This window comes from Hetaerina americana, unplaced genomic scaffold (assembly GCF_022747635.1).
Source record: "Hetaerina americana unplaced genomic scaffold, ioHetAmer1.1.p SCAF_2, whole genome shotgun sequence".
Taxonomy (NCBI): domain Eukaryota; kingdom Metazoa; phylum Arthropoda; class Insecta; order Odonata; family Calopterygidae; genus Hetaerina; species Hetaerina americana.
In genome coordinates this window covers 16,605,018-16,619,175 of record NW_027286763.1, presented here as the reverse complement: position 1 = coordinate 16,619,175, position 14,158 = coordinate 16,605,018, and the positions used below count along the sequence as shown (strand labels likewise).

Below are 14,158 nucleotides of genomic sequence, written 5' to 3'. Positions count from 1 at the left end.
CATTCAAAAGGCCATTTTGGCCTTACTTTCTTCTTCGAGGAAAATCGCATTAACTTTGCTTGTTTACATTTTTTGTCGTCCTATATGGGACACTGGCTTTCTAATGCAGTCGGCAAAGCTTGCAACCCCTTGGCTGATGGACAAACTGCAGCTTGATCATTAGCATACCTTACTGATTTTATGGATTCCCCGCCGACTTTCAACCCTTTCTTCCGTTCTTCTCATGTTTCTTTTACTATTTCCTCCACAGATACATTAAACAGCACAGATGATAATGGACCACCCTACCTTACTCCGCTTCCCAACACTGGAAACTCCATCCCTCAATCGCATCTGAGGAGTCTTAGAAATGTATAGATTAGGAATAAGCTTCCTATCACTCCAATCTACTCCTATTTTCTACAATACATTCATTAATTCTACCGAATTCCCCATATCAAACGTCCTTTCGGAATCTAAGAAGCAGTCAAATACATCCTGATTGTCTTCTATGTACCTCGCAATAGGTGACTCATTACTGCTTTGGCATCACGCGTGTCTCTCCCCTTCCTGAAGCCAAATTCATCATATCCTAATTAATCATTTGCACTGTTCTCAATCCTTTTGTTAATTACCCTGAGAACCATTTTAGCTGCGTGCGAAAGCTTAATCTATTGTTCTGTGGTCTTCGCATATTTATATTTTCCCTTTCACATTTATTTTTCCCTTTCCCTTTTTTACAATAGGAACTAACACGCAATTGACGAAGTCTTCCGGACAAATTCCTCCCTTATAAATTTTACGAATTAGTCCATAAAAACTCTTCCCACCACATTTATTTAAATCGTTAAGTAGTTCCGCGGGAATTTTTTTCTACTCCCGCGGTATTTTTGATATCAATTGCTTTAATGCCGTTTCTTTCTCATTATCGAGTAAGCCTGGACCTAAGCTATCCTAATGTGTACCGTATTCTCTTTCTATGTCAATCATTACTGACCTAATGCCTTTACCATAGTTTTCCTATATATTCCTTCCATCTCCCTTGGATCTTTTCTGGTTCAACTTATATTTTTCCTGAATCATGTTTGATTGTTTTCCTAGATTTTTCATTTTTTCTTCCTAACACTGGCTTCAACCTTCCTGAATAGCGCATTAATTTCACCCTTCCTTCGTAAACTTTCCATATTTTCGTAATGCGTCTTCACCATATTTTTAGCTCCGTTTTTTCTAACCTCAGTTTATTATTTAACTCCAAAAACTTCTTTCAACATAGCTTTGTGAATATCTTCTTCCATTATACCCTCACGTATCTCTGAGTCGTAATCCGTGGTTTTCTTGTCCTTTTTCTATTTACTGTTCCCATAGTTTCGCTTTCGGCTTTCGATATCCTTTTTTACAGGCTTAATTTTTTACTTCCTGGTATCCAGCTTCCTGTCGTCACTTATAACTTTTCACAAAGTCTGCTGATGCTCCTTTCTTGTCGCTCCTGTTAATTCTTCCAAATTCCATCTTCTATACTCATCCCAGTTTTTAAAAGAATCATTACTCGGTTTTGATTTCTTTCGGTGTTAGGGTTTTTAAATAGAAGCGTTAAATCACCGCACGAAACTCATTTTTTTCCATATTTCTAAATAAACAGAAGTTTGTTGCTCCATTTGATTAATGATATGATACTGTATGATGAATATATCCTTAAATTAGATATGGTGGATTTGATGGATATTATCCCTAACAGCAGTGTAATGAGAGACGTGGCTTACTGAACGCAAATATTTTCCGATATTACGACCGCCATATCTTGGAGTTTCCGATGAATTATTGAACGACCCAAGTATATTCAGTGATTATCCAATTATTACAAGTTAAATTTATTATTGATAAAATTAGCGTCTCGAGGTTTGATCAGGAAAAACTAATTAAAAGACTGGCCCCTAGTTTTCATGACATTTCTCACAGGAATGATTGTTTACGCATTCGAATTACGGGAACTGCATTAATAAATATGGAAATCATACAATGGAAACAGACCAATGTTTTTTTCATGGTAGGAACTAATTTATTGATGAAAATTCGTTGATTGTCTCAAAGTGGTTCAAGATTAAAGAATGGAATGAAGAAAACTCAAAATATTAGGGGCATGGAATCTTTGCAAAACTTCGTCGAATTCCGAAACTATTCATATTTTTAAAATAATTTTAGTTTTAGACGCCATTTCAATATAAGCAATAATTTTGCTGATGTGACGTTTTATGAGCCCTTAACAACCATGCATATTCGTTAGATTTGCTTACGCAACAGAAAGCTTTCTGACGCAAATAATAAAAAATGTTTAACAGGTAGCAGGAGAAGAAATAATAGATAATCTCTCTTCTTGTTACCTATAAATGATAGAAATAATTCATATATTTAATATAGACTACTACCACCAGAACGTCAGCGTAGTGGAAGGTATTTAGATGTTCAAGGGCTCAAATAGCACGAGCCTTTGACCAATGTGTGGTTGTAGGGTGACCCCAGACGCCTGGCGAAAGGAGCCAGACGAAAGGTAACCCACACGGCGCAGTCTCCGTATCTGGGAAGGCATAGGGTACCAGCGGGACGGTAATTTAAGCAGTGTCAAGTTAAAAACACTGGAAGGGAAAACAACGGAAATCACCTTTATTATTGACTCACGAATCCACGATGAAAGGAAGCATGAGGGTTATGAACCCTGGCATTTACGGCACTCGGCACGCCGAGTAAGTTCCAAAGACCGGCAGGGGGGTGGACACAGTCGTCTTTTTACGAAACCCTAGCAGATTCAAATCAACAGGACAAGAAGGAAAGACTCAGAAGAGGACCTCAACTGTTATAATCGGATCATGGTATTTCATATACAATTAGCAAGTACGAGAATCAATTAATACTAACACGGAAAAGTGGGGGAAACAACATAAGGAGGAATTGAGGAATTCCAGAGGCATGAAAACTACACACGATCTATAAGAAGTTGAATAAATGGTCAGGATACAACAGGAAAAAAGCCATCTTGCTGTGAATGAAAGGGTGGATGAGTAGGTAGTAGTACCTTATGAGGTTGAGAGTAGATATGGTGCAAAGAATAACGTTTAGCTTAATAGGTTACGTATGTACATTAGTTTATATCGCTATGGAAAAAATGTGGCTAGGATGACCAAAGGATACCTTTTTAAATATGCATAAATAAACTGCTCACCAGATGATAAAGAAATGAACTGTCGCTAGAATTTCTAATCTATTTTTTCATTTAAAACAAAACAAATTATAGTATGTGACTTAAAAAATGTAAAAGAAAAACAATGTATACTTTAGAAGTTCATTCTTGTTGAATGATGTTTAGATCCAGTAACATCTCCAATTTTTTTCATTATTCGAGCTTATTGAAGTCCTTTTAAAGAAAAGTCATTAAATTGATAATTTGCGTTAGTTAAAAGCAAGACATAATGCTTAACTTCTTTACTGTGTAGCATTTGTTCAAATAATTATTTAAATTTGTTGTCCTGTAGACCAATTCTACAAGTAGAATACAAGAGGTAATTCTAAATTTAAATTCGGCATATAAATGTATATTCCACTAATTATTCAAATACCTAGCTCATGTTAAGCCATTCTTACCGAATTATTCGAGGAATAGTAAGAATCATAGATTTCAAAATAATTAAATTGATGTCTCAAATATACCACTTCAATTCATAAAAATTATTATTATACTGAGTGATCAACAGCAAAGGTCAATCAATACTACGTTAGACGAAAACGCGGCTTTGAGGAAACTTAGTAAAATTCGGCCAAAATCGTTGATTTCCCAAAGAAAGTATAAAATAGAGTTTCCCGTCCATGTCGACAATTTCTCTAGCTGTCGATAAACTGAATGAGAAATCCATGCCAAGCTTGTCATCTTCTGGATGACCAGTCTAAAAATAAGCTTCCTTGTAGGAGTTAAACTACGGTAATAAAACCCCAATATGAGTAAGAAGGCTGTGCTAAATTACCTACCGGTAAGAATTCAATATTATTTTACGGTATACTTACAGAATATTAGCTCATACTCAACAGACGGAGTACATATGTTTAGAGGCAAAAAAACACCTATCCGGTGACGGCTAACGATATTAATTCCGTAAATATGTTTAAGCTACGCCATTGAAACAATAATTTATCCTTCAGTTGTTGATTACAGAGTAGTAGTTATTAATACCTTGCTTTTTCTTTTCATATTTTCCAAATATACGCAAAACCTTATTTGATGAGTTGAAAATCAATTACCCCATAAATTTGGTGAACTTGGGAATGACTTATGTGTTTTGAGAAATTTAATGAAAGGTATAAGAGGTTTAACATGGCTAACTTAGGCGCATTGACGAAAATCAAACAAATATAATAGAAATAAAGTTCTTAAATTCGCCAAAGCCAAATTAGAAAATAAATGTTATTTTCTCACATTAGGTGGTTCTATTCTCTTACATTTTGATTACTCTAAATGCATTTCAAAAGATGAATCCATTACTTATCACTAAAATTGACCAAATTAAACTGCTCAATTTATATGAAGTCAATGAATAATTATTAATGCAATTTAACCTCTATAGATATCTCTAGATTATATTGATAGTGCCTTGGTAGTTAACCTAAAAGCTATAGTTCGTTTATTCAGGTCAACAAAAGTCTTTAACTCAAAATAAAATATATGGAACCATGTAAATTATAGAAAATAGGGTGCATTGCAATTATATCACTAATGTCCGCCACTAATCTAACCTTTTTCAGAATATTAGTTACACTGGCAATCTAAATAATTAATTTCTTTGTTTTTCCGCAATAACTATACCATTGTTTTTCCTAAGAAAGTAGTAGAAAATATCTTATTTTAACGATAATTGATAATTACGAACGTTCACATAAGGTAAAAGATCTTATTAAAACCTCGATAAAAACAGTGTCCTCGATTAAAAAAAAACCGTTTTTAACATATTATATCCCCTAAATTCATTCACCTGTATGATAACTCCACGAGTAAACTTAAATATGATTGATGAGTTACTATAGATACGCGGTATAATTCTGACCATTATATTGAAAATGCTTTCACAAGGAGGAGGGAGTTGATGACAGGGACTTTGAGTAAGGATGTTAAGAAAAGACTCGTAAAAACTTTGATATGGAGCGTAGCTATGTACGGAGCGGAAACGTGGTCATTGAAGCAGGAGGATAGACGTAGATTGGAGGCTTTTGAAATGTGGGTGTGGAGAAGAATGGAGAAGGTGAAATGGACAGAGAAGAAAACAAATGAGGAAGTACTTGGTATGGTGGGCGAAGAGAGGGGTTTGTTGGGAGCAATCCTATGGAGGCAGGAAAAGTGGATGAAGGGGGTGTTGACCGGCAGTGGGATGTTGAAGACTGTGATAGAGGGTAGAATGTTGGGCAAAAGAGGAAAGGGAAGGAACAGGATAGGGTTGTTGGACGGGATGAAGGGAGGAAGGAAGTACTCAGAGATGAAGAGGGACCTGATATAGAGTAGGATGATTGATTTTGTGTTTTGTTAGGAGTAATAAAATATTTGTTTGGTAGTTGTGTCAGTCCAAAAACCTACCTTAACCGGTAGATTACTTAAAAAAAAAATATTGAAAATAATACGTAAAAAAATCACAAATCAGACGAATTCCCTTAGATCAGCGCTCCAACTCGTAAAAACATATCCAAGACAAATGGAGAAGGAAACAGAAACTGGTCTAGAATTCTTAAAACGTGTTGGCGAGAAAATGACATTTTCACGCAGTCATTAATTTTGAATGGAGCTCGCGGTATCAGGGAATTTTCCCATTTTGGCCACTTTGATGGTCCAGTTACCAGGCTACTGAAGATCGAGTGGGCCATTATTTACCATAATGATCGGGGAGATGGGGAAAGTGATCATCCCGTGGTCCGCTGAAGGCGACGCACTAAAAGAGAATCAGGTCCCCCCCACAGCGCTCACATATATAGGAGGTCCCACAGAGAGACGCTTAACAATCAGCAGCCGAAATTCACCGTAGAACCTTGCGCCATGAAGACTCAAGTGAGTACTTGAAATGCATTGCATTACTTCCCTTTTCCGGTAATTGACAATATAGTTCAAGACTTTAATTAAAATATCCTACAATGGAGCTTAAATTTAAATGAAATTATTAGTAAAAGTCATTCTAAAATATTCATATAGCTTTATTATCACGTGAACTTTTTTTATTGATCAAAAACAAATATTGTAATTATATTGTAGATTTAAAATGTAAAAAGTAATTTAGGTTCAATATTTTTAGCAAATATAAAAAAATAATTTACGAGCATATAGTATTTAAGATAAGTTCAAAGAAAAGTGTAGAATATATTTCAGCGGTGCATTTAAAACGGTCGATTGCAATATTTAAGAAAAATAACTATCCCCAAAGTTTTAGAATAAATAAAATAGTCAAATTCATTGGTAATTTAAACTGTTTTTAAAGCTAACTTTTTTATTTTTGTCGCGTGTATTGAGGTATTACATGCCATTGTCCAGAACAAGTTCTTCGGCATTGCTCCTTAATACATATGCTGTTGAAATATATCCCGTCTGAATTTGTCCCAAAAAAACCTGTTCTGCTTCCCTATCAAGGCAGGTATTACTATTTCGTTTTCTTTTCTGCCATTTTCATTTTTGCCATTCTTCTTCACAACCTCATCTCAAAAGCCTCCCATCTACGCCAATCCTCCGATCTTAAAAAAATAGGTTAGAGGCCCATAAAAATTATTAACCATTACCTTTTGTTCATAGATTTTTCTTTACATTTTCACTTATGCTTAAGTCTTCGCCCCGTACTTCTTCTTTTGCATTGTGTACTCCTTCATTTACCTTAGTTACTACATTGTAACTGACCAATCATCGTCAAAAAAGACTTCAAAAATGATTAACTTAACAAAATAACATTCTTCTCTCCTATAGGTTTTACCATCCAACTCTAACTTTTAACCCAATCTTCCTATTTATGGGGAAACGTCATAAATTAGAATGATATCTATCTCGGGATGTGCGTAATAAACAAGACATGTGGGGAGAGACGATGGGTTTTAAATGATGACGCAGATGTTCTAATCGGAATAATATCTGTATTTTAAAGAAGAGAACTATTACTCGTACATATCTCAAAACACATGCTACTCTATTGTAATATTTTAAGATTTATTCCATGAGCAAATTATGATTTCTTATACCAATAAAACATTTATTTAAATTGGGTTAAGGGTATGGTTAAATTATCTCTCCCTTCGATGGATTTAATAACCCTAAATAATTCTACTGTACGCTATAAATTCACCCGCAGGTCCTTACTCATCTGTTTGTGGGCGGAATCGCTCTCATCCTCTGCGTGGCTGTGGCCGCGGCCCATTCCAGGCGACGAGGCGAGGGGGACTTCCGGCCCCTGGACTACGGCCTCAGCCGGCAAGACGCCGAGGGCGAGGCAGGTCGTCTATCGGACTCGGTCGCCTCCGCTAGCGAGGACGGGGCCTACGGCGGCTGGAGCTCCGACCCGGACGACACCTCGGGACAGGGAGGTGGCTACTCGGGACCGGGGGACGAGTCGTACTCGGCCCAGGGGAGCACAGGGTCCCCTCAGCATGCGGTCTCCGTCACCACGAAGGAGATCCCCGTGCCTGTGCCGCAGCCCGTCCCCGTCCAGTTGGTCAAGAACGTACCATACCCAGTGCTCAAGAACGTGCCTTACCCCGTGGAGAAACCTTACCCTGTAGTCGTTCCGAGACCCTACCCCGTGCCCGTAAGCAGGCCTGTGCCTTATGCCGTCGAAAAGAAGATCCCATACCCAGTGCACGTACCATATAGGGTCCCGGTCCCCCGACCCGTGCCGATCCACGTCCCGAGGCCAGTGGCTGTTCCGGTGTCCAGGCCTTACCCTGTTAGGGTGCCGCATCCGGTGCTCACATACAAGAACATTCCGTATTACGTTCACTCCCAATATCACGGCGCCGGAGGTCAAGGACACGGAAGCCAGGCCAGTCAGCTGGGACAGGGCCTAGGGAGTCAAGTAATCGGAGGCAGTGGCTACGGAGGCAACGGGCTAGGAGGCCAAGGATTCGGAGGTCATGCCACTGGAGGCCAAGGCTATGGAAGTAGTTCCCTGGGAGGTTATAGTTCCGGGGGTAATACTGTGGGAGGTCATGGATTCAGAGCCCCTATTTCTTTGGGAGGGCATGGTTATGGGGGTCATGCCATGGGAGGTCACAGATCAGCAGGCAATTACTTGGGTGGGAATTACGTAGGAAGCAATACCTTGGGAGGTCAGGGATTCGGGGGCCATTTTGCTGGAGGGAATGGCTTAGGAGGGCATAGTTTCAGGGGAAATGGCTACGGAGATCACGGAACGGGAACGCACGCAGCAAGTCAAACAATTTCAGGGCAAGCATTTGGGGGATATGGGCATGGGATACATGAGGCGGCAAGTCAAACAATTGGAGCCGTTGGTGGACAAGTTCAACCCCTAAGCTTTGCAGGAGGACGGTCCAGTACGCATCAAGGTCAGCGTTGATCATTGATTTCCCATAAATCATTATCTTTATTTATATAATATATATGTATACCTGTATATACTATAATATTATCATATAATATACTATTATATGTATAATATTTATTTCAACACCAACTAAAAGAATAAGAAAAATAATTTCGTGAAACTCACGACGGATGGTGGACGTTACGAGGCCGGGACGCGGCTTGATGTCGGTAGAATTACTTCCAAGCCCAGTTATATGCAAGGCTTCCCAGGTAGATGAAGGATTCTATTTGCTCTAGCTTCACTACTCGAATTATTATACCTGTCTTTAGCTTCTTTCTTCCTCACACATGGATTTTAACTTTCTTCTTCTTGTTGATCATACTATATGTATTCCCTAAGTACTTGGTCCATTGTATCAAGAGTTGCTTGCAGGTCCTCTTAGGTTTCTTCGCCACTGAAATGTCGTCTGCGAACGGGAGGACGTTAACTTCTTCGCCAATCGACTTGACGGTCTTGGAATTGAGAAATCTGAACGCATGGTTTATTTCGCTCGCTCGAGGGGTGGGTTGGAGTGAAGACATGTACTTTCCTAATTACCGGGCGAAATTGATCGTGAATTGGAACAAAATGGCATAACTCAGAGAGCAGCGATCTACTTGATGCTTGCTTTATTCAGAAATTTGCAGCTCGGTTACTGATTTAAGAAAATGGAATTGGTTTTTATGGGAATGGTATGAAAATTATTACAGGTGCTAGGCTAAAAAACACTCAAGGGGCGAAGGTAAAATTACAGATTAAATCTCTTGCATAATTTGGAAGGAGGTCTCTTTTGCAATGATGTTGCAAATAAATGATTAGCCCTATCACACTACGGTTGATGAGATCACGTCAATAAATCGATAGATTAAGTGTAAAACAGAAAGATTTAAGATACCATTTGTCCCGCGAACAATAAGGGGTAGGACAGAAGAACGCTGTCCGACCACACTAGGGGGAAAAGTATTCGGGTCAAAATTAATCCAATTCATCCCCTGCCAAACACCTTAACAGTGGCTGGCAGGGTACTAAAAAGGTTTTGAAATAATATGAACATGTAACTCTTGCATTGCGAGAAAGTCGGGATTTCAGCTTCTCGTGTGAATTGAGATCACAAATTTCGAAATATGAAATTTGTGAGGAGGGTTCACAAAAATATTTTCGGTTGAATAATTATTAATATTGGTACACTGCCATATTATGTATCCTTTGAATAGACAAGGACTCTTCCATGTTACAACAATACATTTCCTAGCTTCTCCTAACAAAAAAATCTGAAATCCCATACTACAATAGGTTTCTCTTCAATTCCGCATACTTTTTCCTCCCTACATTCCCTCCTACATGATTATCCTAATTCTACCCAACGTTCTCCCCCCTATCTCAGTCTTAAACACACTATCACCAGTCAATATGCTCCGCGTCTATCTTTCCTGTCTTCTTTGGATTTCTTCCAAAACCCCTTTCCTCACCTACTCTGCCTCGCACTTAGACGATCGTTTACCTTCCTGTCCAGTTCACCTATTCCATCCTTCACCACACCCACATTTCAATAGCCTCCAATTTATGCCTATAGTCCTCCTCAACGATCACGTTTCCGGGCCCTAGAAAACGGCGCTCCCTTTCAAAGTTTAAATGAGTCTTTTCTTAACGTCATAACGCCCCTGCCATCGCTTGCCTCATAGTTGGAAAAATTTTTATACCTGACGCAATGCTTCTCATGTCCATACCACTTGGATCATTTTGGTTCTAAACACTACCAAGAAAGGAACACTGTTTGACCTGCTCTAGTTTCAGTTTGATTTTTAGGTTTAAATTAGACATTGTCTCTTTCGTAGACCCTATGAGATATATGTTTTGTTTACAACAATCATCAACCCATACCCATCGCATTTACTTTATAATGTGCTTAGCATTGCTGGAAAAACATTGGATGCTAGAAAACCCAAGCTTGAAGGTTAAATGGTTCCACGAAAAACGTTTGTAACGTTAATTATAATTATTTCATTTGTTTACAGTTAAACTAAATAGGATGGCTACAATAAAAAAGTCATTTATGCTAATTAACTAACTAATTTCTCCACATACTTATCTATTGGAAAAACTAGTAACCAACAATAAGTTCAGTAAACCAGTTCCGGAAACTATACGTACGTATTAGACAATACTCGCAGGTCTTTCTTGAAACATAGGTATCGGGACTGGGCTCGATCTCTCACTAAGATTAACTAAAACTTCTCTGGGATCTAATCCAGGAATTTCCCTTAATCATGTTCCCATACTTCATTCCCCCAACTTCCCCACCTGCTCACCTATCCTCCCCCACGCCCCCATCACCGAATGGATCGATTCCAAATCTAATGACTGTATTTCCTTTGTCTCACTCTTCGGCCGAGAATTCAGGTTTCGCCGGTGGGGGGTCGTACGGCCCGGGAGCAGGGCAGCAATCCCCGAGGGCCGACAACCGGCCACCTCCATTATCGGGGACACGCGGAGGACGATCGGCCGTCGCTAAGGGCGGAGGCGGGAACGAGGCTCCCGGGCGGCAGCGGGGCGGGGAGAGAACCGCCGGAGGGGACTTCTCGCCCAGCCACGCGAGCACCGCCTACCACCGGACCGCGGGGGCCAGGGGAGAGTCGGCCGGCGGATTACCCCAGTTCAGCACCGGTCAGTCAGGGGCGAGGAGGACAGGACAGTTCGGCGGGCACTACTTCGGGAAGAGGCACTCATGAGTGGCGGGGGCCGGACGACCAAGGAGATAAACCTGTGATTCCGTCGCTCTTACTTCTCCATGATCAAAGACTGATTCTTGCAGTCGGAAAGCACGTTTGCTGTGCCTTAATGGCTGAGAGTGATAATTATTAAAGTGACCGCAGTGGCCACCTAAGACAGAACTGCCTTCATCACAAGGACATGAAATTGGTAAACCTAGAGTGAATATAAGTCTTGCCTCCACTTAAATTTTACATTGACGCAAGATTTCAATCGCATAAGTTTAGAACCCAATCAAGTGGGACTTGAAAAAATAATTTTCAGTCGCATTCTTGCAATAGAAATGCTCGTTTTTTTCCAAAAGCAAACGAAATTCGTTAAAAATTGAATTCTAAATCGCCTCACTCAAGGTCATGTGAATTATATACTCTTTTGTCCTAGAGATATATTGAAAGGAATGGCTACGATCACATGGCATTTAAACAAACTACTATTTCATTTCAAAAAAGAAATCATACTAAATTTTTTCGTGATATTTTTCTCACATTTTTCATTTCCCGAGACTCAATTCCCAATATTTTGTGACATTAAACTCGCCACCACACGTGGGCAGGTGGCCCAGCTGATAATTTCGTTTTGTTAATTTTTATTGTTATTGTTGTTAAACCTGCATTCTGCGGACTGCCATATTGCATTTTTATGCTTCTCAATAAATGTTTTCAAAATAATATTTGTGCATTGTTTGCTGTTCATGTGTATTTATTATGTAGTCAGTGTTGATAAAATGATTCCGGCCCAACTTTTATTGGTGAGTGAGGAAAGGAAAATAGCTTGAGAAGTTATCTCATATCCCATGCACAGTACCTGATCAAAGCACACGTGCAAAATTAGGAAGAAACTATGCAAAATTACATAACTTTTGTAGTTTTACTTCATCTCCCTTCAATCCTCTGTCGCACTTCGGAATCAATCATTTGCATGACAGATTTCTTTTGATGTATACAAAGTAAGAGGAAACGATCGGTCCGCAGGATGGTCTGATAAATAAGGAGGCCACGGACTTGAAGTTACTCAGTGCATAAAAAAAGGGCACAAGCACAATTTTTTTCTCCATGCGAAGCCTACTGACTACCACAGAACTCATTGGATAAAAATTTATAATTGCCAAATGGGAGTTTCACGCATTCTTCAATTAACCCAAATCGGAAACCGAGCTCCAAATTTTGCTAACGGTATTGAAAAGAAAAGACTAAAGAAAGGCACGCATTTACAGAAAATCCATGAGTAATTGGATTGTAATGAAAGCAGTTATATGGAAAACTGTAACTTTCAAAACAATATCTTTTAGTCGTATCTTCTACTGCATATTTTCAATGTATTTTACATAACACTGAGAAATCTGTCGAAATATTTTGCAATTAGTATGGTATCTTGAGGAGTGTATTTGTTCTAAAATTAGGTTTAATATAAGTTGACTGAAAATACTTGCTAATTCCGTGTTTCTTTGTTTCTCGGGTTCTTTGTTTCGCTGCTGTGCAATTGTTTCCGGTGTTTTTTTCAGCTGGTCTTAACTTCATAATCATTATCTTAAACCATCATCATCTTTTTTTATGAGTTAAACAGAAAACTGAAAAAATATGAGAAATTAACACTCATATTCTTCAGCATTACACCCATTGGAAATGCAATTTGGAACGAAAGATACTGGAATCCAAATGAATGATGGGAAATAGAGGAGATTGATTAGCTTGGTATTAATGAAATAATCCAATTGACCCACATACCTATTAACACCCTCTGACGAACGGGGAACAGTCGATTGTATAAAAAATTAAAATTAGTCTATCCCAGCTAAATGACGAAATATACACCTATTTCCACAATGGACGTGGTAGAACATATCAAATTTAAAAAAGCACTTTACTTATCCAATAGAGAGACGTTAAAATAGAATGCCGGCATAGAGCAAAAAGACTTCACGCTGCCTCGTGGACTTCAACATCCTTGATCTGAGGACAATGCTGCTGATATGGACGCCTCCTTTGGTGAAACATGCCAAATATTTTGCTCAATCCTGAGAAAACGAAGCCGTAGGAAGGCAACAATGGCGTGGCTACGAAATACCTGCGAACACTTCTACCGTGCCCATAACTTATTTCTCACGACATCTGCGCTTGTTATCCCTCCAGATAATGTGAGCTCAAGGATTGCATAAGTAATTTCTATTGCCCATTCCCACCTCACTTATTTTTCACTATGTAAAGAACAATAAGTAGTTCTACGTAGGTATACAGAGTGCCCATTTTAGCTAGCCTTCCTCATGGTCTCGCAGAATATCAGGAACCAATTCAGTGAATGCATTTCTTCAAACACTTCCCTTTGATTGTTTCACCGTTATGAATTGCCAATGAACTACGAAAACCTTCAATGCAACATTTTCAGAGTGTAAAAATCATCTTTAAAAGCCCCAAAATTTCAGAGTTTAATAGGACGCCTCGATAGCTTAACTGGCTAAAGCACTCGACCGGATATTGAGGGATCTGGGTTCGAATCCCAGACAAGGCGAATGATTTTTACACTCTGAAAATGTTGCATTGAATTGCACATTAGCGGATAACTCCGTTAAAAGTTACTGTTGCGGCATCCCCCGCAGTTTCTTTGGAATTTACGAAAACCTTCGTTACTCGCATGATTCATATTAATTGTAACCCTCTTCCTGAGTGATTCCCAAACACGATCGATCTACTTATGCCTAATCAATTTAAAACAGGTCCAGTCAATTTTTCGAATCTTTATGTACTCAAGGTTTCATCCGTGGAATATTTTGGTATTCCAATTAGAGTTTTCCAGAAAGAATCACCAAGAAAGTAACTATTTATTCCTTTTTT

At 39.0% G+C, this 14,158-nt stretch overlaps 1 protein-coding gene across 1 annotated transcript in view; it reads left to right on the top strand.

The window, feature by feature from the left end:
- Window positions 1-14,158, top strand: part of LOC139687582 (calphotin-like) — a 105,928-nt gene that overhangs the window by 36,185 nt on the left and 55,585 nt on the right. Inside the window, exon 4 of the mRNA XM_071584799.1 lies at window positions 7,653-7,940. Within this exon, the coding sequence (XP_071440900.1) occupies window positions 7,653-7,940 (288 nt within the window). The remainder of the gene's footprint in view (window positions 1-7,652; window positions 7,941-14,158) is intronic.